General features: G+C 34.4%; 3 protein-coding genes across 3 annotated transcripts in view; all 3 read right to left on the bottom strand.

The window, feature by feature from the left end:
- sigmar (Tumor necrosis factor alpha-induced protein 8-like protein sigmar) overlaps positions 1–22539 on the bottom strand; it is a 60546-nt gene that overhangs the window by 11267 nt on the left and 26740 nt on the right. Inside the window, exon 2 of the mRNA XM_090113161.1 lies at positions 22113–22181. Coding sequence (XP_089969287.1) covers positions 22113–22125 — 13 coding nt within the window. The 5' untranslated portion in view covers positions 22126–22181. The remainder of the gene's footprint in view (positions 1–22112; positions 22182–22539) is intronic.
- On the bottom strand, positions 82–3256 carry LOC149900064 (uncharacterized). Its single transcript, XM_090113097.1, has 2 exons — positions 2392–3256; positions 82–413 (listed from the first exon to the last, which is right to left on the bottom strand). The coding sequence occupies exons 1-2, from the start codon at positions 3244–3246 to the stop codon at positions 345–347; spliced, it is 924 nt and encodes a 307-aa protein (XP_089969223.1). The 5' UTR covers positions 3247–3256; the 3' UTR covers positions 82–344.
- On the bottom strand, positions 5678–7052 carry LOC149900063 (uncharacterized). Its single transcript, XM_090112989.1, has 2 exons — positions 6306–7052; positions 5678–5878 (listed from the first exon to the last, which is right to left on the bottom strand). The coding sequence occupies exons 1-2, from the start codon at positions 6760–6762 to the stop codon at positions 5823–5825; spliced, it is 513 nt and encodes a 170-aa protein (XP_089969115.1). The 5' UTR covers positions 6763–7052; the 3' UTR covers positions 5678–5822.

Here is a 22539-nt window from a genome sequence, read left to right as displayed (position 1 = left end):
GCGCCTATCTTGTGATCGTTTGTCAATCGAGTCAATCGTCTGTACGAGTGCGTCAGCCTTGTATGCAAGTTTATTTATTTATTTATTTATTTATTTATTTATTGAAAACACACACTAACATTACAGTTTCCCAATACGATAGTGGTTTTACATTTAATTGGTTACATCATGGTTACATCGAAATTAGAAATATATAACATAACTACATACAAACTAACATTACTTTTTATAGCATATTACAAATAAAGCTACTCGCGTGAATTCATCCCAAGTGCAACAAAATATATCCGTTTTGATTGCTATTTCATTGAGTGAACGAAGTGCACGCGTCATAGGTGCCTGACCTAGCAAGTTGGTGCGAGCGGACGGCACCAGCAGCAGCGGCGGCCGGCGCCGGCGCCCCGCGTATCCATCTGGTACATACAAATACATTTTACCCAAAATATCCGCATTATGTATCCTACCTCTAAAAATCCTGAACAGGTACGAGATTAACGCCAGGTCCCTTCTAACCCTCAGCTCGTTATATCCCACCATGCCCAAAACGAATAAAGTCGGATACATAAGCGGATAGAAAGGATAAACCCCGTATAATCTCATGTAAAGGTAACGAGTGAATTTATTTTGTATGCGCTCTAGCATGAGATTATATTTAATTTCATGCGGTCCCCAAATAACGGAGTTATATTCCAACTGGCTTCTTACTAGAGTATTGTATAAGTTAACAATAGCTCTAATATTCGAAAAATTTCGAGACATCCGCAATATAAACCCTAAGTTTTTAAAAGCTTTCTTACAAATATTAGTTATGTGCTTACTATAACTCAAGTCAGTACTGAGATTAACGCCAAGATCTTTAACTTCAGTTACCCTCGACATATGTGCCCCATCTACGTGGTAGTTATACCTTGTTTGGTTTTGAGTACTTTTAGAGAAAGTTATAATCATGCATTTTGAGGTGTTGAACTGCAATAAATTATTTTTACTCCAGTCTACAACTCTATCAATATCGCTCTGAAGTTTCTCACAATCACTTATATCTTTTATTGGCAATGATAGTTTAAGATCATCAGCGAAAAGCAAGCACTTCGCATAATGAACTACCTTTGGAAGATCATTTATCATCAAAATAAACTCCAAGGGGCCCAAATTGCTGCCCTGAACTACACCAGATCTTGTAAAATACGGTTTTGATGTATGTCCAGCATAATTTACGTATTGCTGCCTATCCGTCATATAATTAGCCATAAAGTTTAACAGATGCGGAGTGAATCCAAATTCTGCTAACTTTTTTATCAGCACATCATTGTTGACCAGGTCGAATGCTTTTTTGAAATCAAAGTAGGCCGCATCGACTTGTCCGCCACCGTCGACTACGGGTATAATATCCGCCATATAGCTTAGTAGATTGCTAGCAGTGTTACGTTCGGATCTAAAGCCATGTTGAGCGTCTGACAAGTGCGATCGTATCTGTATCAATATGCTTTTTTGCACCGCAGACTCAAACACCTTCGCTGGTGAGGGCAATATTGCAACAGGCCTATACTCATCCACTCTGTTACCACGTCCCCCTTTGGGCACTGGAACGACGCGACTTATCTTCCAACAGTTTGGGAAAACAGCTGTTTTAAGGCATAAGTTGTATATATGGAGAAGGGGCTTTGCCAACACCATGCGGCAATCCTTCAATATATATGGCGGTATCTGGTCTGGACCTGAAGATGTCTTTGGCTTAAGTTGACTAAGCGCCTTCAGCACTTCACAAAGCTGTAATTCCCCGATGTGCACTCTTACTGCTCCGTTTAAACAATTTGCTTGCGTTATCGCTAAGTTTACATCTAACTTTGGTTTTTGCTGAATATAAACCGACCTAAAATATTCAGAAAATGCATCCACGCTTTGCTGTGCAGTCATCACCTCGCCATCGTCGCTAACCAGATGTTTAGATTTTTTAATTACCCGACTATTGTTAATAAACTTCCAAAAAGATTTAGGATCTTCTATTAAATTCGCTTCAACTCGCCGACGATAACTGTTTAACGCCATTTCAATCGCACATTTTACCTTAGATCTATACCTACTGAATATTTCATAATCTTTTTGCGATTTACTAGCCTTAAAACGTTTATGATGCGCTGCTTTAATTTTAATGTCTCGAATTATTTCTTTTGTGTACCACTCAGGATAAATGTATCTCGAACATACTTTATTTTTCTTCTTTAATGGCACACAGGAATCGAAAATTGAATTAAAAACATTATAGAAATACTTCAAGCTCATATCTAATCCTAAATTATAAAAATCCGTCCAGTCTACTTGTGCTATTTTAGAATAAAGTAAAACAAAATCGGCTTTATTAAAATTCCACTCTAAGGAAGTATTCGTACTCACATCTGTGTCTGAGTTAGGAGCGGCAGCGGGCGGGCCGCGCGGCCACGCCGACACCAGCAGCGGCGGGTGGTACGCGTCCACCGGCACCAGCGGTTCGGACGCTTCACATACACTAACCAAACTTCCTTCACTCAATGAACTCAACACTAAATCTAACTGTCGGTTGTTGATATTACTTACTTTGTTGCACTGGGTGAATCCACAATAACTAAAAAAGTACTCGTAATAATTTAATATATTTAATGAACATGAATACAAGTTGAAATCTCCGATCACTAATAAATCACTGTATTTATTATAATACCCTTCGATAGTTTTAAATAACAACATATATTCGCACTCATTACTATTCGGCGGAATGTAAACTACGCAAACCGTGAATAAATATCTTTTCTTCAAGTACACTGTAGCACAAACAAGTTCGAATGCGCGAGCGGCGATGTTTATGTCACACGGCACGGGTACACTCCGCAGCTCGAAGCGCGGTGCGGCCACAAGACACGCTCCGCCTTGCTTGCGGCCGTCCATGCGATCGCAACGTATAATACTGTAACCGGGAGGAACTAATTCCGCGTCTGATATTGACTCGCTGCAGCCAGTTTCTGTTATAGCGAATAAATCCACCAAAATCGAAGATACGCTAATGTAGAAATCTTGTAATTTCGTTCGGAGGCCCCTTACATTTTGGTATAATATTTCGAAAGGTTTACTTCTACACTGTTTCTTAATTTGGGATTTTCCAAATCCACACCCATTCACAAAATGCGATTTTAACGTACAATTACTTTTTAATTTAGGGGTTTTGTGTCGTTTTTCGGTTGCGAAATCCACTACGCCAAGGCTTAATGTGTACATCCTCCGCCCAATGCATAGGCGACATATAAGTATCCAAATTTTTTGTGGGAACTGTCAACTTAAATGATGCATAGTCACCACGCGAATTCAACTGTTCTACCAAACATTCATCATTTGGGCAAATAAATAACAAATGTTTTAGAATTTGTTCGACTGTAGTTCCTTTTTTTAAATAATAGACATGTAAATAACTTTTACGTTCAGACGCTTCCAATGACGTCGAACCGGGCGCGGCCGTACCACGAGCTACATTTCTGGCCTCGCGTCTAACTCGACGCCGCCTCACGTCGACCCATTCCATGTTAGCCCCGTCTCCGTTCCGGTCGTTCGAACCATCCGCGTCCACGAACTTGTCTTGCGAGTTCTGCGTGACTTGCGTAAAACACGTAGTAGGGGCGATCTCGCCGTCAGTGCCGCTCGGTGGGGACGGAGATGCGAGCGGTAACATCTTCTTCCCTGCTCGCACCTTGGGCTTCGCGACGTTGATAGTCGTAAGCGCACGAAGACGAGCATCGCGAAGTGGCCGCAGCTTAGAGTTACCCTCTTCATCATCACACTTTTTACTTGGCGAACTCAAATGTACCGTCGGATCTCTCATTTCTTTACTTTCAACAAATTCTTTTATGATCAAATTCTGTTCTAGTATAAGCGTTTCTAGTGAAGTTACTTTGTCTTGCAGACGTAACACAGTCTTATTCAACTCACGAATAACATTTTCCAAAGTTTTGTAAGACATAATCACAGATTTTATTTTTATAACGTAACAGCTGTGCGAATGCGTTTAACCCTTGCAAGCGCGTAGTTTCGTTACTTGCAAGCGCGTAAGTTGCATTTTTGTATTGATACTTTACGTGGTATTCTGTTATTGTTACTAATTGTTATTGTTGACTTTTTGTTGCTGTTGTTTGCTAAGTTTCCTTAGTTAATTGTTGGCGAAATGCCGAAAAAACTAATTTTGGTACTTTATTCAAATCGATTTCATTTCCATATAAAATATTATCGATTATCGGAAAAAAATGATATAATTTCAGTAAAGACATCTCTACACGTGTCAAAAATCGATGTGTCACAGAAATCATCTTAGGTGGAAAGGACTATAAATTAGGTACCAATTTTTGGGCAACCTTCTTGGTTTAGTGCTTATCACGTGAGCCTTGAACCGAAATATTCTGGGTTATGGAAAATGAATTGATCTCATAAGACAGAAAAGATTGATTCATCTCCGTAAAGAAAATCTATGAATCCAGTTATTTGATAGACCTTAAACTTATTTGCTCATAACTTATCCTATTGTTGTTTATGACACATTGTAGGTTCCGAATACATCGTTACTTATTGGTGATTAAGGTAGTATTTTTGAAGTGAAATTTATTTAGGCGCGTTGAGAGTAAAATTTCAAGGCTACGTCATGGAGTAAGAGGACGATTTTGGTATCTTTGAATCTTGCAAAAAAAGTTTCACTTCTGACACGTGTGCTCGGTACACACGCACTTTTTTCATATATTTTCTATCATCCAAAAAATTTTTATCTATATATGTGGGGATGGTGTAAATAAAAACGCCAAATTAGCCCAATCAGTTTATTTCCCAGACACCGAACAAAAATACATTTTTAACAATCCTCCATTTCTTTTCGTACCGAGACACCAAGTCAAGTCATAGACAATCATCAATCTACAGACAACATATCCACAGAGTAAATAATAGAAAAACACAGACTAAAAATAAAGCTTATTATGAAATACATCTTAATATTTTATCCTATTCCCACACGGTCATCCTGCAGAATCATCTGTCCCAGATGAGTCAACAGTCGCTACCCATGGCTTCATCATATCAGCTGAGCTTGAGCTTCTTTCTCTTTTTATAATTCTTATTATTTTCATCTTGTGTATTCTGAATATTTGCTTTCGCCACCCTTCTTAGTTCTTCACGGTCGTTGTAATTTCTATTTATTAATTCCTCAGTCTTAACACAACCAAAATGTCCGTTTTCATGATGTTTTCTTATAATTTCATTTTGCATTTTCTTAGGTTTCTTATTCAATTTCCTGTAATCAACGCACAATCTATAGTTTCCATTCTTCTTTTTTGCAAGCACAATTGGACTAGCATAATCAGACTTACTTGTTTTTATTATTCCTTCATCAAGCCATTCTTTAATCTGTTTGTCAACAATGTTAAGCTCCAAAGGCGACAATCGTCGTGGATTCTGATAAACTGGTACATCATCGGTTAATAATATTTTAAGTTTTACATTTGATTCTTTAGTACATCTTTTGGGGTTATATTCTTTTATAATATTCTGTATTTTATTTTTATATTCTTTGTTTTCAATATTTGTGATATCTTCATTTTCATTCTCTAGCATTGTAAGGTGTAATATTCTTGTTGCAGTGATAGTTCCAGCCTTAAAATTGATTTCTACTTCTTTCAGTACAGGATTTCCTAATATAATGTTGACAGGGATAGCGCCATCATCAACAACATAAAATAAAGTTTCAAAATAACAATCATCAATTTCAATTTTTGCTGTGAAAGATCCTTTTGTATAAATTTCCTTTTCAGCTATTCCAGTTAAAGTCTCTGTGGTTCCTGAGCTATAAGATAACAATTTTTCACCTTGAATCTTCCTAAAATAAGACATAATTATTAAATTAGCATCGCTTCCGGTATCAATCAGGGCTTCTACATCAATATTGTTTATTTTCAGCTTCTTAAAAGGTCTCACATCAATATTATTCTTAGTTGACATAATTTCCAAACTCTTCTTTATACTTTTAGAACATTCAGTTGATTTATGACCAAACAAGTTGCATTTAAAACATTTAATGCCTTTAGTACAATTAGGCGACTCATGATCTAAATCTCCACAATTGAAACATCTCTTTACTCTTAATGTTTTTTGAATTTTCATGCCAATGGACTTTGATACTGAATTACTTTGAATCTTATTAGGTGAATAATATGATTTTTTCTTAATTTCTGAATAAATGTCTAACTTCTTTCTGAATTCTTTAATGTTACAAGCGCCATATAAAATATTTTTGTTGGACTCACTGTCTTTAATACCGTCGATGACATATTCCATCAGGGCTTCATCTTCAACATTCCCAAGTACTGCAAGTTCCTTCATATGTAAAAAATATTGCTGATGAGTCTCATTCATCTTCATCCGGCGTGTTGAAAGTCTCTTGTGAACAGTTGCACTGTTCAACTTCTTACCAAATTCCTCGCGGAGCTCAGACTTAAGTGTATCCCACGTGGTGGTCCCACTTAGTGAACGTGAAAATAGCTTGGCGGTCCCCGTGAGGAGCCGCTTCGAAAATATGAGTTTTTCTAATTCGCCCCATTGCATTAGAGAGGAGACGTCTTCAAATTCTCTTATGAAAGCCTCGACGCCATAAGCATCATCACCCGAAAATGGCGTCATTGATTTCTCTAAATCAGTAAAGCTAATACGCGGCGATGGTTCACCATAATCATCATCATCCTTTAATAGTCGTTTCGGCGGCATGTTGAATAATGTAAATAATAAGTTTTATATAGTCTTCAAGTCGTAATCGTACAATCATAAGCTTCTTTAAATCTTAGTCTTCTTAGTTCATAATTCGTAAAGTCTTAATCTGGTTTAATCACCGCAATCATAATCTTCCGCTGTTTTTCTTTATTCCACCATCCCGGACGAGCCCCCAAATTATGTGGGGATGGTGTAAATAAAAACGCCAAATTAGCCCAATCAGTTTATTTCCCAGACACCGAACAAAAATACATTTTTAACAATCCTCCATTTCTTTTCGTACCGAGACACCGTAGAGGGAGAATGTACTAGAGACGACATCGGCGTATACCCGAACGAGATGGCGAATCCTTACGTCAATGTTGCCAACTATTACAAAAACTTTTTATCCGAAAAACTGGCAAAATATCTATAAATGTTTGGGTATTTTTTTGTAAGATAGGTTTATGAAGAAAAAGACAGATTTGAAAAGATTTTGTTATTTATTAACTTAACTAGCGACCCGCCCCGGCTTCGCACGGGTGCAATGCTGATACTAAATAGTAAATACACTACAGAAAAACTGTGAACGTTGTATATAAAAACATAGCGGCCCGCTCCGGCTTCGCACGGGTATAAAATATATAGCCGGGCGGCCGGCCGGTACAAGCGCGGATCCAGGGGGGGGGTCATGGGGGTCATGGGCCATGCCCCCCCCTGGGCCATGTGCACGACCTAAGTGGACCACTAATTTAATATTAACTTTTGAAATTAACAAAGTAATATTGTTCAACATGATTTTTTATTAACTTTTGAAACATAAAAGTAATATTATAGAACAATGAAATCAATTTCAAACGGAAGAGAATATAGGTAACAAAAATTAGAGGAAAAGTTATTTACGATCGATCTGAGATCGGGATTAAAAAAACTATAACTGCGGAATAAAGTTTAATGGTAAAGTTGTAGGTATTTAAAATATTTATTACAACTTTTGCTTTTACACTTCTCGCAATTAACCACAAATATCGAAATATCCCAGTTCATATATTTTTTATAAAAAAACAAGGCTAAAGTTTAGATATCATTTCAATCAATGGTAAATAATAATAGAAAATACAGTAAAATTAGGACAAAAAAGGTCAAGTGCGAGTCGGACTCGCGCACCGAGGGCTTCGAACAAACCTAATTGTTTTATTATGTTGTATCTTTAAATGTTGCTTGTAGCAATTTTTTCTTTGTCTGTGCTATAGGACGTGGGGAGTACCTTGTAGGTTGTGATTCCCTTGCAAGTAGTTGCTAGTTTCAGAATATGCGGTTTTAATTGCTATTTCTTCTGATTCAGATTCAAATTGAATTTGAATCAGAAGACAGAATAATATCTTATAAAACAGATACGGGAATAATTGCGAAAAACATGAATTTTTTATTACATTATATAAAAAAAAAAATTAATCTTATAACCCCTTTACTCATGAACGCAAATGTAATGTAGGTATTCAATAATTGATATTCACATCAAAAACTTAGGTCTATTATACCTTTAAGCAGTAATAAAATCAAATTTCTATGTCAACGCAATTAGAAGATACAGCCGTAAATGTAGTCTAATAAAAACGTACTGGAAATAGTTCAAATTAAAAGCAAATTAAACGAAATACATTTATTTGAAAATGAACAGCAAAATGACGGTAGAAATAAATGGGCAGAGGGTCCGCGATAATGTGCGCGCGAGTAGCAGACGAAAATGGACGACTCCGCCGCTCGTTCGTTCTTATAAAGGCGCGCCGCACCTCGGTGAGGAAGGCGCGGGGGGTGGCCTTCCGGATTTTACTCCAACACCGCCTCTCCTGACGGGGCAGGGTCCTCGCTGCCTTCAGTGGCAGCTGCAGCTCGTGTGGAAGGGCCAGCTTCGCAGTCTTCAGCGTTATGATGTGCATCGTAACCTGGAATATACAAAAAAACCGACATTGAAAAAAAAAATACTTAAACCAATGCAAATGAGGAAAGCTGAACCGGAAAACCGAACCGTGTAACAAACTTTACACAAACATTAACATTTAATATTAAAAAAACATTTCACGATTTTGGGGAAAATTTTACCCTGTACTGGTATCCCTAATGTTAATCACATGATTATACCATAAATTTGAAACTACGTAAAAACAAATGGCGTCCTGAACAACAAGAACACTTCGTAATTTAGTCGGATAACACAAAAAAATGTTTACGTCTATTTCGATGAAAATATTATATATTTGTAGATAATTTCACATTAGAGTTAATGAAAATGTATCAACTATATCCAGTTCTATAAAACAATATACTTCAAATAAGTTTACTTACGTGTGAAAGGTAATATTTGGTAATCTTCGTTCCGGCCGATTTTTACAACCAATCACACTACAACGCACCATATTTTCACTTAAAGTCGGATTAAAACAGATCACTGTCAACGTTTATTAAACTTTGAAGTCACTTAACAGCGAGAAAAAACAGAAAACTAGCAAAACAATGGACTGTAGCCGCTTGTTTGGGACAAACTGCCTTTGTCCCCAACAAAAGAAATCGCATAACATGAGAGAAACAAAAAACAATGTTTCTGTCTCTCTTGCTCTTAGCTTTATAGTCATAAGTGTATTTCTCTCACGCATTCCTTGTCATTTTAGTGCCTCCTCTATGGTTCATTCTCACTCTACGCGAGACACCAAGTCAAGTCATAGACAATCATCAATCTACAGACAACATATCCACAGAGTAAATAATAGAAAAACACAGACTAAAAATAAAGCTTATTATGAAATACATCTTAATATTTTATCCTATTCCCACATATATTTAATAAATAAATAAATAAATATTCTATATACATTTAATAATCTTAAATCCACTAACAAATGACATGTGACTATAAGCATTTAAAGCTGAATTGAAGATTGTTACGGTCAATAGACAATGTTCGCGTGATGAAGATTTTTATTAGAAGCAGACTAAACTCTTGTATTTATACCACATTGTATAATTTAAAGCGTTAATATAAATAAAAAGTGACCTAGATTTCTGTTATAATTACAGTATAACATATTAATCTACTTTAAAAGCCATTAATCCGGTACGATGGTAGTTTTTAGTAAAAAATATGTAAATAACGTACACGTATAATATGTATTTTAATTTACATTTACAATATTATGTATAAATGATATTATCACAAAAACCCTATTAGTTATTTGCCATGGACCATTGAACTAGAAAAAGCTCCCAACAATATATTTAATAGATTTTTCCTGTTCGAGAAAAGGATTCTCCTTTGAAAGAACTCCGTAGATCTGCGCTATCAGGAATTAAATAGTATTAAAATAACAATGCTATATAACAAACAAATATATCAATGTGGTATAAAATATTCCCAAACTGTTAAACACGAACAAAAATAGACATAAAAGAGCATCGTTTTAGAATTCTTTAAACCGATTTTCACATTTTCCAGAACATTCGAACCGCTCTAAAACTATGACTCAAACTTGAAGTTTTTAAAAGCTTCGTGTCCAAAGCAAGCTATTCCACTTTAAACGAAATAGCAATGTATAAAGTATAAAATATGGAAGCTTTGCGTGACAAAACACGAGCAATCGATCGGCCTTACCTTTACCGTGTTGAAAGACTAGGTGTGCCGTGTGGAGTTTATTATCTATACAAATATTATAAAGAGGAAAGGTTTGATTTTTTGTTTGTTTGTTTGTTTGTATGAATTTAATAGGCTCCGAAACTACTTGGCAGATTTGAAAAATTCTTTCACTGTTGGAAAGCTACATCATTTCTGAGTGACATAGGCTAGGTTTTATCCCGGAAATCCCACGGGAACGGGAACTATGCGGGTTTTTTTTTGAAAACGCGGGCGAAGCCGCAGGCGGAAAGCTAGTTATTTATAGAAATACACTTCCGAGATTTGTCTCGTCTTTAGTTGTATCATATTTATTCTTAATGAATTCCGGTCTAAATCTGAGCTATAAACAGTTGTAGAGGAAATGTTAGGTAACGGGATTTTATGCTGGATTAATGTTATAATGTTATCTATATTCTATACTAATAATATAAATCTGAAGAGTTTGTTTGTTTGTTTGAACGCGCTAATCTCAGGAACTACTGGTCCGATTTGAAAAATAAAAAACCGCGGAGCACAGCTAGTAATAAATAAATGGTCAGGATACTAAGTCGCTGCAAATATAAATTAGATTTAAAAAAATTAGATAAAATTAAATTAGATTGTATTAGCGAAATATTCTAAATCTATTTTACGAACTCTAAGCTCGAAGCAATTTTACGAACTCATTATTACAAATTTTTAGGATAGTTGATAATTTGAAAAGTCGGGGTGGATGAAAAGTATACCCAATTTTTTTGGGAAATGAAATATAGAGGCATATTTATAACTTCTATCTTGAATATCAGCAAACTGCTTTACTAAATGTAAGCCTATAACAATTTCTTCTTAGTTGTCGGTAGTTATAAAGTCTGTATTCTTAGGAATTAATATATTGTTACAAATAGGACCTACATTGTATACAGCCAGTTACATATTTCTCATATATAGTTTATCAGAATTTCCAACAACAGAAATAAACCCCAGTTGGCGTGTCGAATTTAATTTTAACGGACAACCACGTCCCTGCGACAACGGTCTCGTAAACTAATTTTATTTTCTTGACTTATTTTATCATTTTTATTTGCCTGCGAGAAGAAAATATGCCATCTTTATTGAAAACAGATTGACCAAAAATAATACTTAAGAATTTTTTTCTAGCATATAATATTCTATCTTTCTTGTAAGAAGGTAATTTCAGTCTCCTGTTTTCAAAAGAAACACGTTTTCTCTATGATAACGTCGAGCACTCACATTGTATATGCTTCAGCATTTCTTATCTCATTTTCTCGACTTACTAACACTTTATAAATATTCACATTTAAACTTGATTTATCAAAGCGACCAATAATGAAGGAGCTTTAATTAAAAGCAGCCTGTGTCAACGACGGGCCAAAGTAATGGTCCAAGTCTGGAAGTACTTGCAACTTATGCCTATAAACTTTAGGGACACCACTTTAGGACAAGATTATATAATAATGGGACGTTAGCTAACTCTGTCCCTTTTCATTTCTTTGAAATGTAGTTTGCTTGAGCGAGAAGTGTGTATTATTAGCTCCAACCTTATCATAATTATATAAACCAATTAATGGTCCATAGAAATTAGTTACAAAATTTTATTTGCTTTCTATAATAATAATTAAAGATTTAAAAACAACTACTGTATCGTCAACAAGACTACTAGAACCCATGTCTTTTATATTTATTTTGGATTTGTAAATCGGAGCTACTACCAAACTTAAATCGGCCTGTCTTACAGCACTCATACAAAATAAAGTAGCAAAAAGTAAAGACATTAAAGCAGTAAGAAACTTTGTAAGTAGCTAGTTGGAACTTGGAAACAAGATGACGCGGCGGCGTACCAACAACTTTATTAGTTTTTCATCACAATTTGTAACGAGATCTAGAGGCAAGTAAGTCGTTTCAACCACAATGAGGCTTCGAATAGTTTTATAAATCACAATTTTTATTGGTTATGTTTTTGTCGCATTAGTTTTGTCTTTATCATTGTAAGCAATGTAAGCGATGTGATTGGCCGTTGTTGCTATTCCAAACTATTGGATGATGACTCCTTTTTAGAGCAGCTATTGTTTCATCAGAACATTGAAGTATAGAAAGCATTTGTGTTAGTACAAAAGCGTTTTTAATTGTATTGAGTTCTCCTTTGAGATTATTTGCTTTGGGATTTAACTAAGACATTATCTATAATTATAATCTCAGCAAGAAAGCTCCATATATGACAGCAGCTTTTCTTATTTCTTCCAAAATTCATAGGTTCATTTTAACTTTATTGACAAAAATGACGATAGCAAAATTCTATCTCCAACAAATTAGAATACATTGTTGGTCTACGAGCTCGTAAAAACCGGTACAAAATAATTTATCAGGACGCGTCATAAAATGTTTGATTGAACACGTCCACCGTGAGACAAGTCGTAAAACTTAACAAGATGTAAAATTGAAAGTGAGTGAATTTTTTATTTGTTAGAATCTGGGTTAGAGCATAGTATAAAGAGAGAAGTAGGCAGACTCCCAGCGTTAAGGAGCGCACGGCACCTAAATTCGCGAGAAGCCGGGTAATCACTTGTAACAATGATTTGTACATGATTGTATAAACAAACACCGACCGTTCACAGCAATGGCGCGGCCCTCATAAGACCGTCCATGAGTAGGAACCGAGCAGCGTTGTGTGCGTGCATCAAGCTTGCGTACGTACATGAACGCGTACATACAAACGGCGCGATGTATCTTTGTTACTTTTACTTTTAATGAAAATAGTATTGTTATTATATTATATGGAGATAGTTTTAAATTAAAAAAACATGACATAGATATAGGATTTCAAAAAATGTTAAAAATTAGTAGTGAGACAAAATGCAAATTTATGTTGTGTACATTACCATATTTGCCTGGTTTGACACAAAATCAATATAAATTTATCTATAATATTAACTTGAAATTATATAATTTAACAAATCATCATAGTGATGCATTTATATATTTTGACATAAATTCTTGTATTAAATCTTTTTGTTTGACAAAGAATACAGTGTATCTGCCATTTAGATATAAGAGAGAACTTGCTATGTTAATAGCATATAAAATTATTAACCAGTCTGGTACATGTTTAGTATCAGACCCTGGATCTACTATAATTTTATGTAGTAGTAATTATATACATCAACCTAGTTTAAGTGTTGACAGACAATCTAGCCCTAAGCTAGATTTAAACTAGTTTATAAGACAACAGCTAAGCAGTCTTTTTCTATTGTGCATCAAAATATTCAAGGCTTGGCTAGCAAATTATTAGAAATAGAATTATTTTTAAATCATAATAGAATTAAAATATTTTGTGTAACAGAACATTGGCTTAAACAATGTCAGTTGTTAATAAATATTGATAATTATAAATTAAAAAGTATATACTTTAGAACAAACGCTATTCATGGAGGTTCTCTTATTTTTGTACACAATAGTTTAAAATGCAAGGAACGAACTGACATTGTTAGCCTTTCTGTAGAACGGACCATTGAACTGTCCTGTGTGGAGCTGGAGCGTTATATTATTGTTTGCGTTTATAGACCCCCTTCCAGTGACTATAATATGTTTGAGACAGTCATGGAAGAAATATTAAAGCGTTTAAGTAGGAGTAAAAAAAAAGTTATAGTATGTGGTGATTTTAATATTGATATACTTTTACAAACACAAACGGCAACACGAATTGTTAATTTGTTTCAGTCATTTAATCTGTATAAACTTTTTAATGAACCCACACGAATTACACCTACTTCTGCAACCTGTATTGATAATATATACTGCGACTGCAACTGTTTAGAGAAAAATATTCTCAATACACTCACTTCGGATCACTGTGGCCAGAAAGTAGTTTTTGAATGGGATTGTTTACCTGAATTTAAAAGAATTAATGTTAGGCCTATAACTAAAAAATGCATTAATAAATTTAGAGATAATATTAATAAAAGCCTGCCCGTACTGAATGATCAATCCTGTCATAATAATCCTTGTGAAATGTTTAAAAATCTTTTTAATTTAGTGCATAATGAATTTGAAAAAATATTTAAAGTTAAATCTTTAAATATTACCAAGGATTTACCATTTAGTAAATGGGCGACACCTAGCATACATAGGTGTAGGATCGTTCTTTATGAGTTATATGGTATGAAGCAATATAATAAAGACCCATCTTTTCTTAGTTATGTTAGAAATTACTCAAAAACTTTTAAAATTGTTTGTTTTACTGCGAAGCGTTTGTATATCAGAGATAAAATACGCGACTCCGATAATAAAGTTAAAACAGTTTGGTCTATTATTAATGGTGAAATGGGTAAAAGCAAATCAAGTAATACCATAAAACTTGTTAATAATGGCATGGTTATTGACAAAAATGCTGATGTTGCGCTTGCATTTGAAGATTTCTTTAGTAGTGTCCCTGCTAGCATTACTAATAATTTAAATTCGTCTTCAGCACTTGCAGAGACCTTTTTGAGGGACCATGTTGCGGGGTGCAGCACATTATTTGAATTGCGACACGTAACTGCTAATGATATTGTTACAGCCTTTAAGACACTAAATTTAAAAAATACTTGTGATCTTTGGGGAATGTCCGTAAATTTAGTTAATAATATAATAGAAAATATTGCGAACAATTTAGCTTTTATATTTAATAAGTGTTGTGACTATGGTACATTTCCTAATTTATTAAAGCTTAGTAAAGTTATACCTCTATTTAAGAAAGGCGATCAAGAAGACTGTAACAACTATAGACCTATCTCGATTTTACCAACATTAAGTAAGGTATTCGAAAAGTTAATATTAAACCAATTGACTAGTCACTTTGCATCTAATAATTTGCTGCACACCAAACAGTTTGGTTTCACAAAGGGGCGCTCAACCACAGATGCTGGAGTTGCACTACTAACACATATATATAAGGCATGGGAAAACTCAAAAAATGCTTTGGGGATATTTTGTGACCTCTCCAAGGCATTTGACTGCGTTGAACATTGTACCTTATTGCGTAAACTTAATCACTATGGGATTAAAGGACAAGCTCAGAACCTCATAGCCTCATACCTGCATGATAGGATACAAACTGTAGTTGTTAATGGAGAACGTTCTAGCGGTGCGTCAATTAACATTGGTGTTCCACAGGGATCTATTTTAGGACCCTTCTTGTTCTTGGTATATATCAATGATCTACCTTATTATTTACAGGATAGGTGTGAAATAGTTCTGTTTGCAGATGATACCTCATTAATATTTAATGTGGATAGGCATGACCCAAATGTTGACGAAGTGAACAGTGCTCTTTTACACATATCCGACTGGTTTACTGCTAATAATTTATTATTAAATGCCAAAAAAACAACTTGTGTTGAATTTTTACTACCAAACGTTAAAAAGTTAAGCAGAAATATTACCTTGAACGGGGAGGTATTACACCCTACAGAATCGACTGTATTTCTTGGGTTAACATTGGACGAGAAACTACAGTGGGGAGCCCATGTCAACACCGCTGCAGGTAAGCTCAGTTCAGCAGCATATGCAGTCCGAAAGGTAAGGCATCTCACCGATGAAGATACAGCTAGATTGGTTTATTTCAGCTACTTTCATAGTATTATGTCCTATGGAATTCTACTATGGGGCAGGGCAGCAGATATAGAAACTATATTTATCTTACAGAAAAGAGCCATTCGTTCTATATATAATTTACGTGCTCGGGACTCACTAAGAGATCTCTTTAAGAATACTGGTATCCTTACTGTACCATCACAGTATATATTTAATAATATTTTGCATGTACACAAAAACGCCGACTTACACACAAGAGTAGGAGATAGACACTGTTATGGCACAAGGAACAGAAATAGAATTGAAATGCCATTTTTCCGATTAGCTAAAGTTAAAAATTCATTTATGGGTCAAGGTATACGCTTTTACAATAGAATTCCTCATAATATTAAAGAGTTTAGTAGTTCTAAATTTAAAACTTATATAAAAAATGTACTAGTTCAGAGAGCGTACTACAGTATTCAGGAATATATGGACGATAAAAACCCATGGAGGGTTGTCGCGTAAAAACCACAGGACAGTTCTTTGGCATGTTATTACAATACTTATATGTTGTTACATATGTATTTTGTAAAATTGTAAAACTGACATGATTTAAAAGAGCAACTATGGAGTTTCTTGCCGGTTCTTCTCCGTAGATACTGCTTTCCGAATCGGTGGTAAATTTTAAAATATGTAATGACGTTTCAAAAGTGCTTCTTTAAGAAGTCTAATTGAATAAATAAATGTTTGAGTTTGAGTTTGAGTTTGAGTTCGAAGATAACTTACGTTTCTCTTTATACTATGGTTAGAGCGATCATGTTCCTCACTGGGTTGATACCGTGAGATGCTTTATAAAATAAACTCCTAATTACTTCAAGTGAAGTGGACGCGATATTGCAGATGTTTATCAAGCACGTCTTTATTTTTGTTAAGCTGTTTTTAATCTTATATCTTTTTGTTGGACGATATCTTGAGGTTTAGCTGAATAAGTTTTATCTTCTGTATTTTTAACTGTCTATGATATATACATATTTCTTTATGTGGTCATAGTTGCCAGGAGCTTTTTTGTTGCTATGGCTTCTAAGAATAAGATTAGAAACTATTTTTACACTTGGGTATCGACTCTTGAATATATCTGGAAATTCTGATAAGGGATTTTCGCCATTTTTTATGCGAAGGATTAATTTATGAGGGTTCTAGATGTCTCGCCGATTTTATTGGAGAGGAAATTTATAACAACCGTTATTTATGCGCATTTATGTCATTCTAAGCTTCCTACTTTTGATTATATTTTTTTGACCATCGTCCAGGTCACACGGTAAGTTTACATCACGTTTAAAATCCGTTAAAAGTATTTAATTTCTATAGGCTATCTATGCATTGTCCACCAAAACCCATAAGTCTACCAATATTTAAAGATTAATACTTAATACCAATAGGTACTTACTAAAAAAAAGTTGATCAATAATTAGATTTTTATCATTCCTTAATTGATCTAAATATAAACAAGCACTTTTTTAAATTATAAATTTCTCTTTTATGTTCGTAAGCGCAATAACATCACAAATTTGCTTTCAAATCCTGAGACTTCCTTCCCATGTGAACGAACCGTTACGGGGGTACCTTCGAACAATCGAAAATAATAATCTTTATAATACTAGGTCTTTACCCTATAATTGAAGCATCCCTTTATTAGAAATGGCGTCCGTTTGAATGTAAGGATTTAGATACGAGAAAAGGTCAGGAGGAATGACCCTTATCCACCTGAAGGTATTAAATTTTAGATTAATGATGGTGTTGAAATATTGAGACATGAGCAAATGTTTTATAATTGAATTTGTTTAAGGGTACAACTGACGACAATAATTCTGATAAATAATATTCGTAACAAAATTTGAAAAAGAATACGAAGAGAATAATAATAATTTATTGGTAAACGGATAAGTGGTAAAATCGTTATCATTATCAGCCCATGCATACGATCCCACTGCTGGGACACGGGCCTCCTATGAGGGTACGTTTACATTAATTTATTTTCCATGGTCCTCTTCACACTGTTCCATGTTGTTAATTCTTATATTGCCTACCTTCGATTAAACATATTTACCATCCTATTATGTGAAACGGGTATACTCAAAACTTCAAAAGGGTCTGAAATTCCAACAATTTCCGGTTTCCAAATACCATATTCATTTTATAAGATAAATAGCAACAGGAATATTGAACTACGCAGCGCATTCGGCCTTGGAATTCTCGGAAGCGTTGTTATGGCAACCAGCTGCTCTTGACACCCTACGCCGTTTTGTACTACCCTTGGGGCGCTTGTGCACTACAAGGAATTTTACTGTCCGGCATTCCGATTTTTTACGGTCCGGTGTGGCATGAAAAAACCGATGAATTGGTTGTGCACCTGTCCGTCTTTACTCGGATCAGTGCGGTACAGTTCAAGGAAGTATGGCGGTATAATAAATGATTGTTTTTGCATTTTACAAGAAACGAGTAGGTAAAAATATAGAAGGTGAAATATTATATTACTTCGTTATAATAAAAAGTAAAGTTCCGTAAGAGATTTAAAATGCGTGTTTCACTTATTTATTAATCGGTGACGAGGAGCTAAATCTATTCCCACTTGAACTTTAACTTACCAACACTTACTTAGATAATAATTATAGGTCAATGCTTGGTCAATGTATATAAAATAACAATATCGACTTCTCAAATCTCATTGCCAGCTAAAAGAAAGTAAAACAAGAGCTTGCTTTCAATTGGCATATGCAATAAAAAGAGTAAAATCCAAGCAAGTGGGCACTCGAAAACAATTATACCTACAGCGACTCGTAAACTCAAAAAACCATCCGGAATAGGGAAAAGTAAAATGTCGGACAGTAAAATTACGTATAGTGCACAAGCTAGTATTTAGATTAATTGCGTGCCATACCGGACCGTAAAAAATCGGAATGCCGGACCGTAAAATTCCTTGTAGTGGACAAACGCCCTTGGGCTCTTCATAATATGGCATCCTTCAATATAATGAGGTAATTTGCTTCCATACACGGAGTAAGACGACACAACATTAAAAAAATAACATTTGATATTCAAAATAATTTGGAAAATCCAAAAGTGCACGCCTCATAATTTTTTTTTAATAAATATTTATTAATTATTATTTTTGTTTATTTAATAACAATTAAACCACATCGAATCAGACCCTGAAAAATGAAAGGGTTCTATTCCTGAGCATACTCAAGCGTAAGAGAAAAAAAAAGACTCGATTAGTAAAGTATTTCGGTCGCTATCGTGTTAACAAGAAAAAGGATCCGCACATACAGACACACGGACGTCCAAGACAGAACTTTTTTAAACTGTTTTTTAACTAGTTTAAATAACAAAAATGACATCAAAAATATCATGAACGTTAAAAATAGTGTTTTTTCTTAATATGTGTGTGTATGTATTATCTTACAAGTGCAATGTATGATACATAAAGACATTTTAAGTTTGAAAAATCAGATGTTTTGCGCGAAGTGACAGTAGTACCCACCTCAACGCTTCGCTTATGAGGCGTGCAAAACAGTATTGCGTAACCGACGCGACCTTGCCCGCTTCGGAAGTGTTGCTATGGCAACAAAGCATTTTGAAACTTCAACAAATGTGTTGGCCAAGGTGTTTGCTACTAAGGTTTGCTAAATACCCGAATTTAATCTTTTTTTTAATCTACAATAAATTAGTTTACTAGAATTCCGCGGGTTTGATCGCGTGTGCGCTATCGCATGCTGGCCATTCCTTTTTTTCCACTCTCTATTTTACCCTTTTCAAGTTTAAATTACTCAACAACAAGTGGCCATTAAGAATATAATATAGTATTTTGAACAAAAATTGTGAATATATGAAGGGAAAAAGGGACATATTTCCTGCAATAAAATCGACCTACGTCAAAATATATTGTCGTAACTAGATGTTTATTGGACAAATATTTATTAATTATTTCTTGTCAGCGAGGTAAAATTGTAGGCATGAGAGTCTGCGTTCGACAGATGAGTGATTTTGTGCCAATTCCAATCTAACCAATTGAAACATTTTCCATCTATCCCTCGTGTCTGACATAAAAAACCCATTTCGAATACAAAATAAAATATCTATTTAATTTCCCTCTAATCCCATCACACTGCGTATCATCCCTTAAATGTCGACGTTTACATTATGCGATGTCAAGTGGGATTAAGGCTGCGAGATAGGTATACTAAGTCTAGAATATAATAAAGTCTAGAATCTAATCATAATAATATACTAGCTGTGCCCCGCAGTTTTACCCGCATTGCTCAGCTTCTGTTGGTTTTAGCGTAAGTAATAACATAAAGCCTTCCTCGATAAATGGGCACCGAAAGAATTTTTCAAATCGATCCAGTAATTCCTGAGATTAGCGCGTTCAAACAAACAAACAAACTCTTCAGCTTTATAATATTAGTATAGATATAGATTTCCTGCCTTGGTCTTAAACGGCCGAAGGCCGAAATCCGTCAGGAGTATTTGGTTTGAAATGTGCCCTACATTTTAATCAATACTTTATGAATTAGGACGACTCCTGTCTGGCAACCCTATGGGACACTTCTGTTTGTTGGAAAACGCTTGGCTCTAGACTAATTCAATTTGCTTTATTTTGCGCTCGCTCGCTTTCATAGATGCCTAAATTTTTTATCAAGTTACATTCGTGAATAATTTGCTTTTTAGTTATCTCTTTATTGGGTTTATATATATAGCATACTACATAGTATAAAACAAAGTCGCTTTCTCTGTCCCTATGGCCCTTTGTATGCTTAAATCTTTAAAACTACGCAACGGATTTTGATGCGGTTTTTTAATAGATAGAGTGATTCAAGAGGAAGGTTTTAGTATATAATTTATTAGGTTTTAGACAAAGCGGGCGAAGCCACGGGCGGTAAGCTAGTACATAATATATTCCGAATTACGCATCAACAAACCTCCAAAACTTTGCCTATGGTTTCCGACAGAGCTTTAATAATATTTTGTTTGCTGTAGACGAAAAAGAAGTCATACAACACATCAAGAATTATTTATTATAGAATCAACCAAGAAAATATGCCTAGAACAATCTATTATCTATCTAATATATTTTGCACAATATGTACTTCTCTGAAATATTTTGCCTCCATTTGCTTTTTGAATTGAAACTTCTTTAGGCTAGAGCTTTTTTTAAGATAGAGCTTACCAAGAAAGTAAAGTTTTATAGAAAACAGGACACTGTAAAATGCCGAAAATGCCCTAGTCGTACCTGAAACTGATTCGTACATTTATAAATTTCTGCCCAATCCTTCACCACATTATGACTATAATTTAACAAGCACGTGAAAATCGCCTCTAAAACCAAACACCATAAATTTCTAACACCATAAACTATAGAACACAACGCATTAACAAGAAGTGATCGGCCATATTGATTCCCATGTCACCATAAAGTAAATAATATATAGGTTTCAGTAGGCGTTGTCCTGGATTGGAATTCCGGTCAAGGTGTTCAGGTGTGTTACCATGATGTCTCATAGCAGTAGTATTTCAATTGTGAGAAAGGGATGGCGCTAGACGACATATATAGCTGTCTTTTTTCCACGCTGGCAATATTACTGCTTTAAGACATCATGGTACGGAGACAGGTGTGTCAGTTTGACACATGAAGGTAGATAGATATAGAAGGTTGTACGTGAGATTAGAAATAATCGGAATCGATTGACTTGAATATTTTAGTAGAGTGAACTTGGAAATAGCTTGTTAAATAACGTATATGTACTATGTATTGCTTGTTAAGTTTATAGTAGTTTATAAGTAGTATTGATTTCTTTTTCAGTCTCCATATATAGAACCAGTTTATAAATAATATCGCTTTTGAATAAATGACTATAATTAGTTATGAAGTTAGTATAATTTTCATTCAATATTTCATTATTTTCAGAGACTGAGAATTATATTGTTAGAAATTAAAATATAATTGAAATAATACTTATAATATATAACACATTCTTGTTAAAACAGAACGGGTTAAATAAAATAAATATTCAAATTAATAAAACCGCAATAAATCATTAAGTATAAAATTAATGGTTAGTAACAAATAAAAAAGCAAAAAAAATAAACTCACAAGTGGCTACCATGAAGAAAACTTAAAATAACTCGAAGCAAATAAAACCGTAGACTACAACATCAGCTCCTGAAAACAAAATAAACATAAAATTAAATAAAAAAAAATAAAGGAATCAATTTCTATAATCATCATTGTATTGAATCATCAATAGTAAACATTTGCAATAATTATACCGTTAGAATATTCATATTATCTACCCATTGAGAAATAATCAAATAAATCATTCAACGTTAAATTTTTTTAACAATAAATTAAAAAATCATTTTTATAAAAATTGTTAACAGTGATTTTATATAATATTCTTTATAGGAAAATGTATGGAAAAGATAATATTTATTGAAGAAAGGATTGAAGATCCATTCTTCAATCCAAGAGAAATCTACTGTGTTTAACCTATAAATGCTGTTGTAATTATTTATTAATC

The sequence above is a fragment of the Colias eurytheme genome, chromosome 19, assembly GCF_061535395.1.
Source record: "Colias eurytheme isolate Ceu_HAF_F1 chromosome 19, ilColEury1 Martin Lab GWU primary, whole genome shotgun sequence".
NCBI lineage: Eukaryota > Metazoa > Arthropoda > Insecta > Lepidoptera > Pieridae > Colias > Colias eurytheme.
Note: the sequence above shows the minus strand (reverse complement) of the source record. Positions and strands in the feature narration are given on the sequence as shown.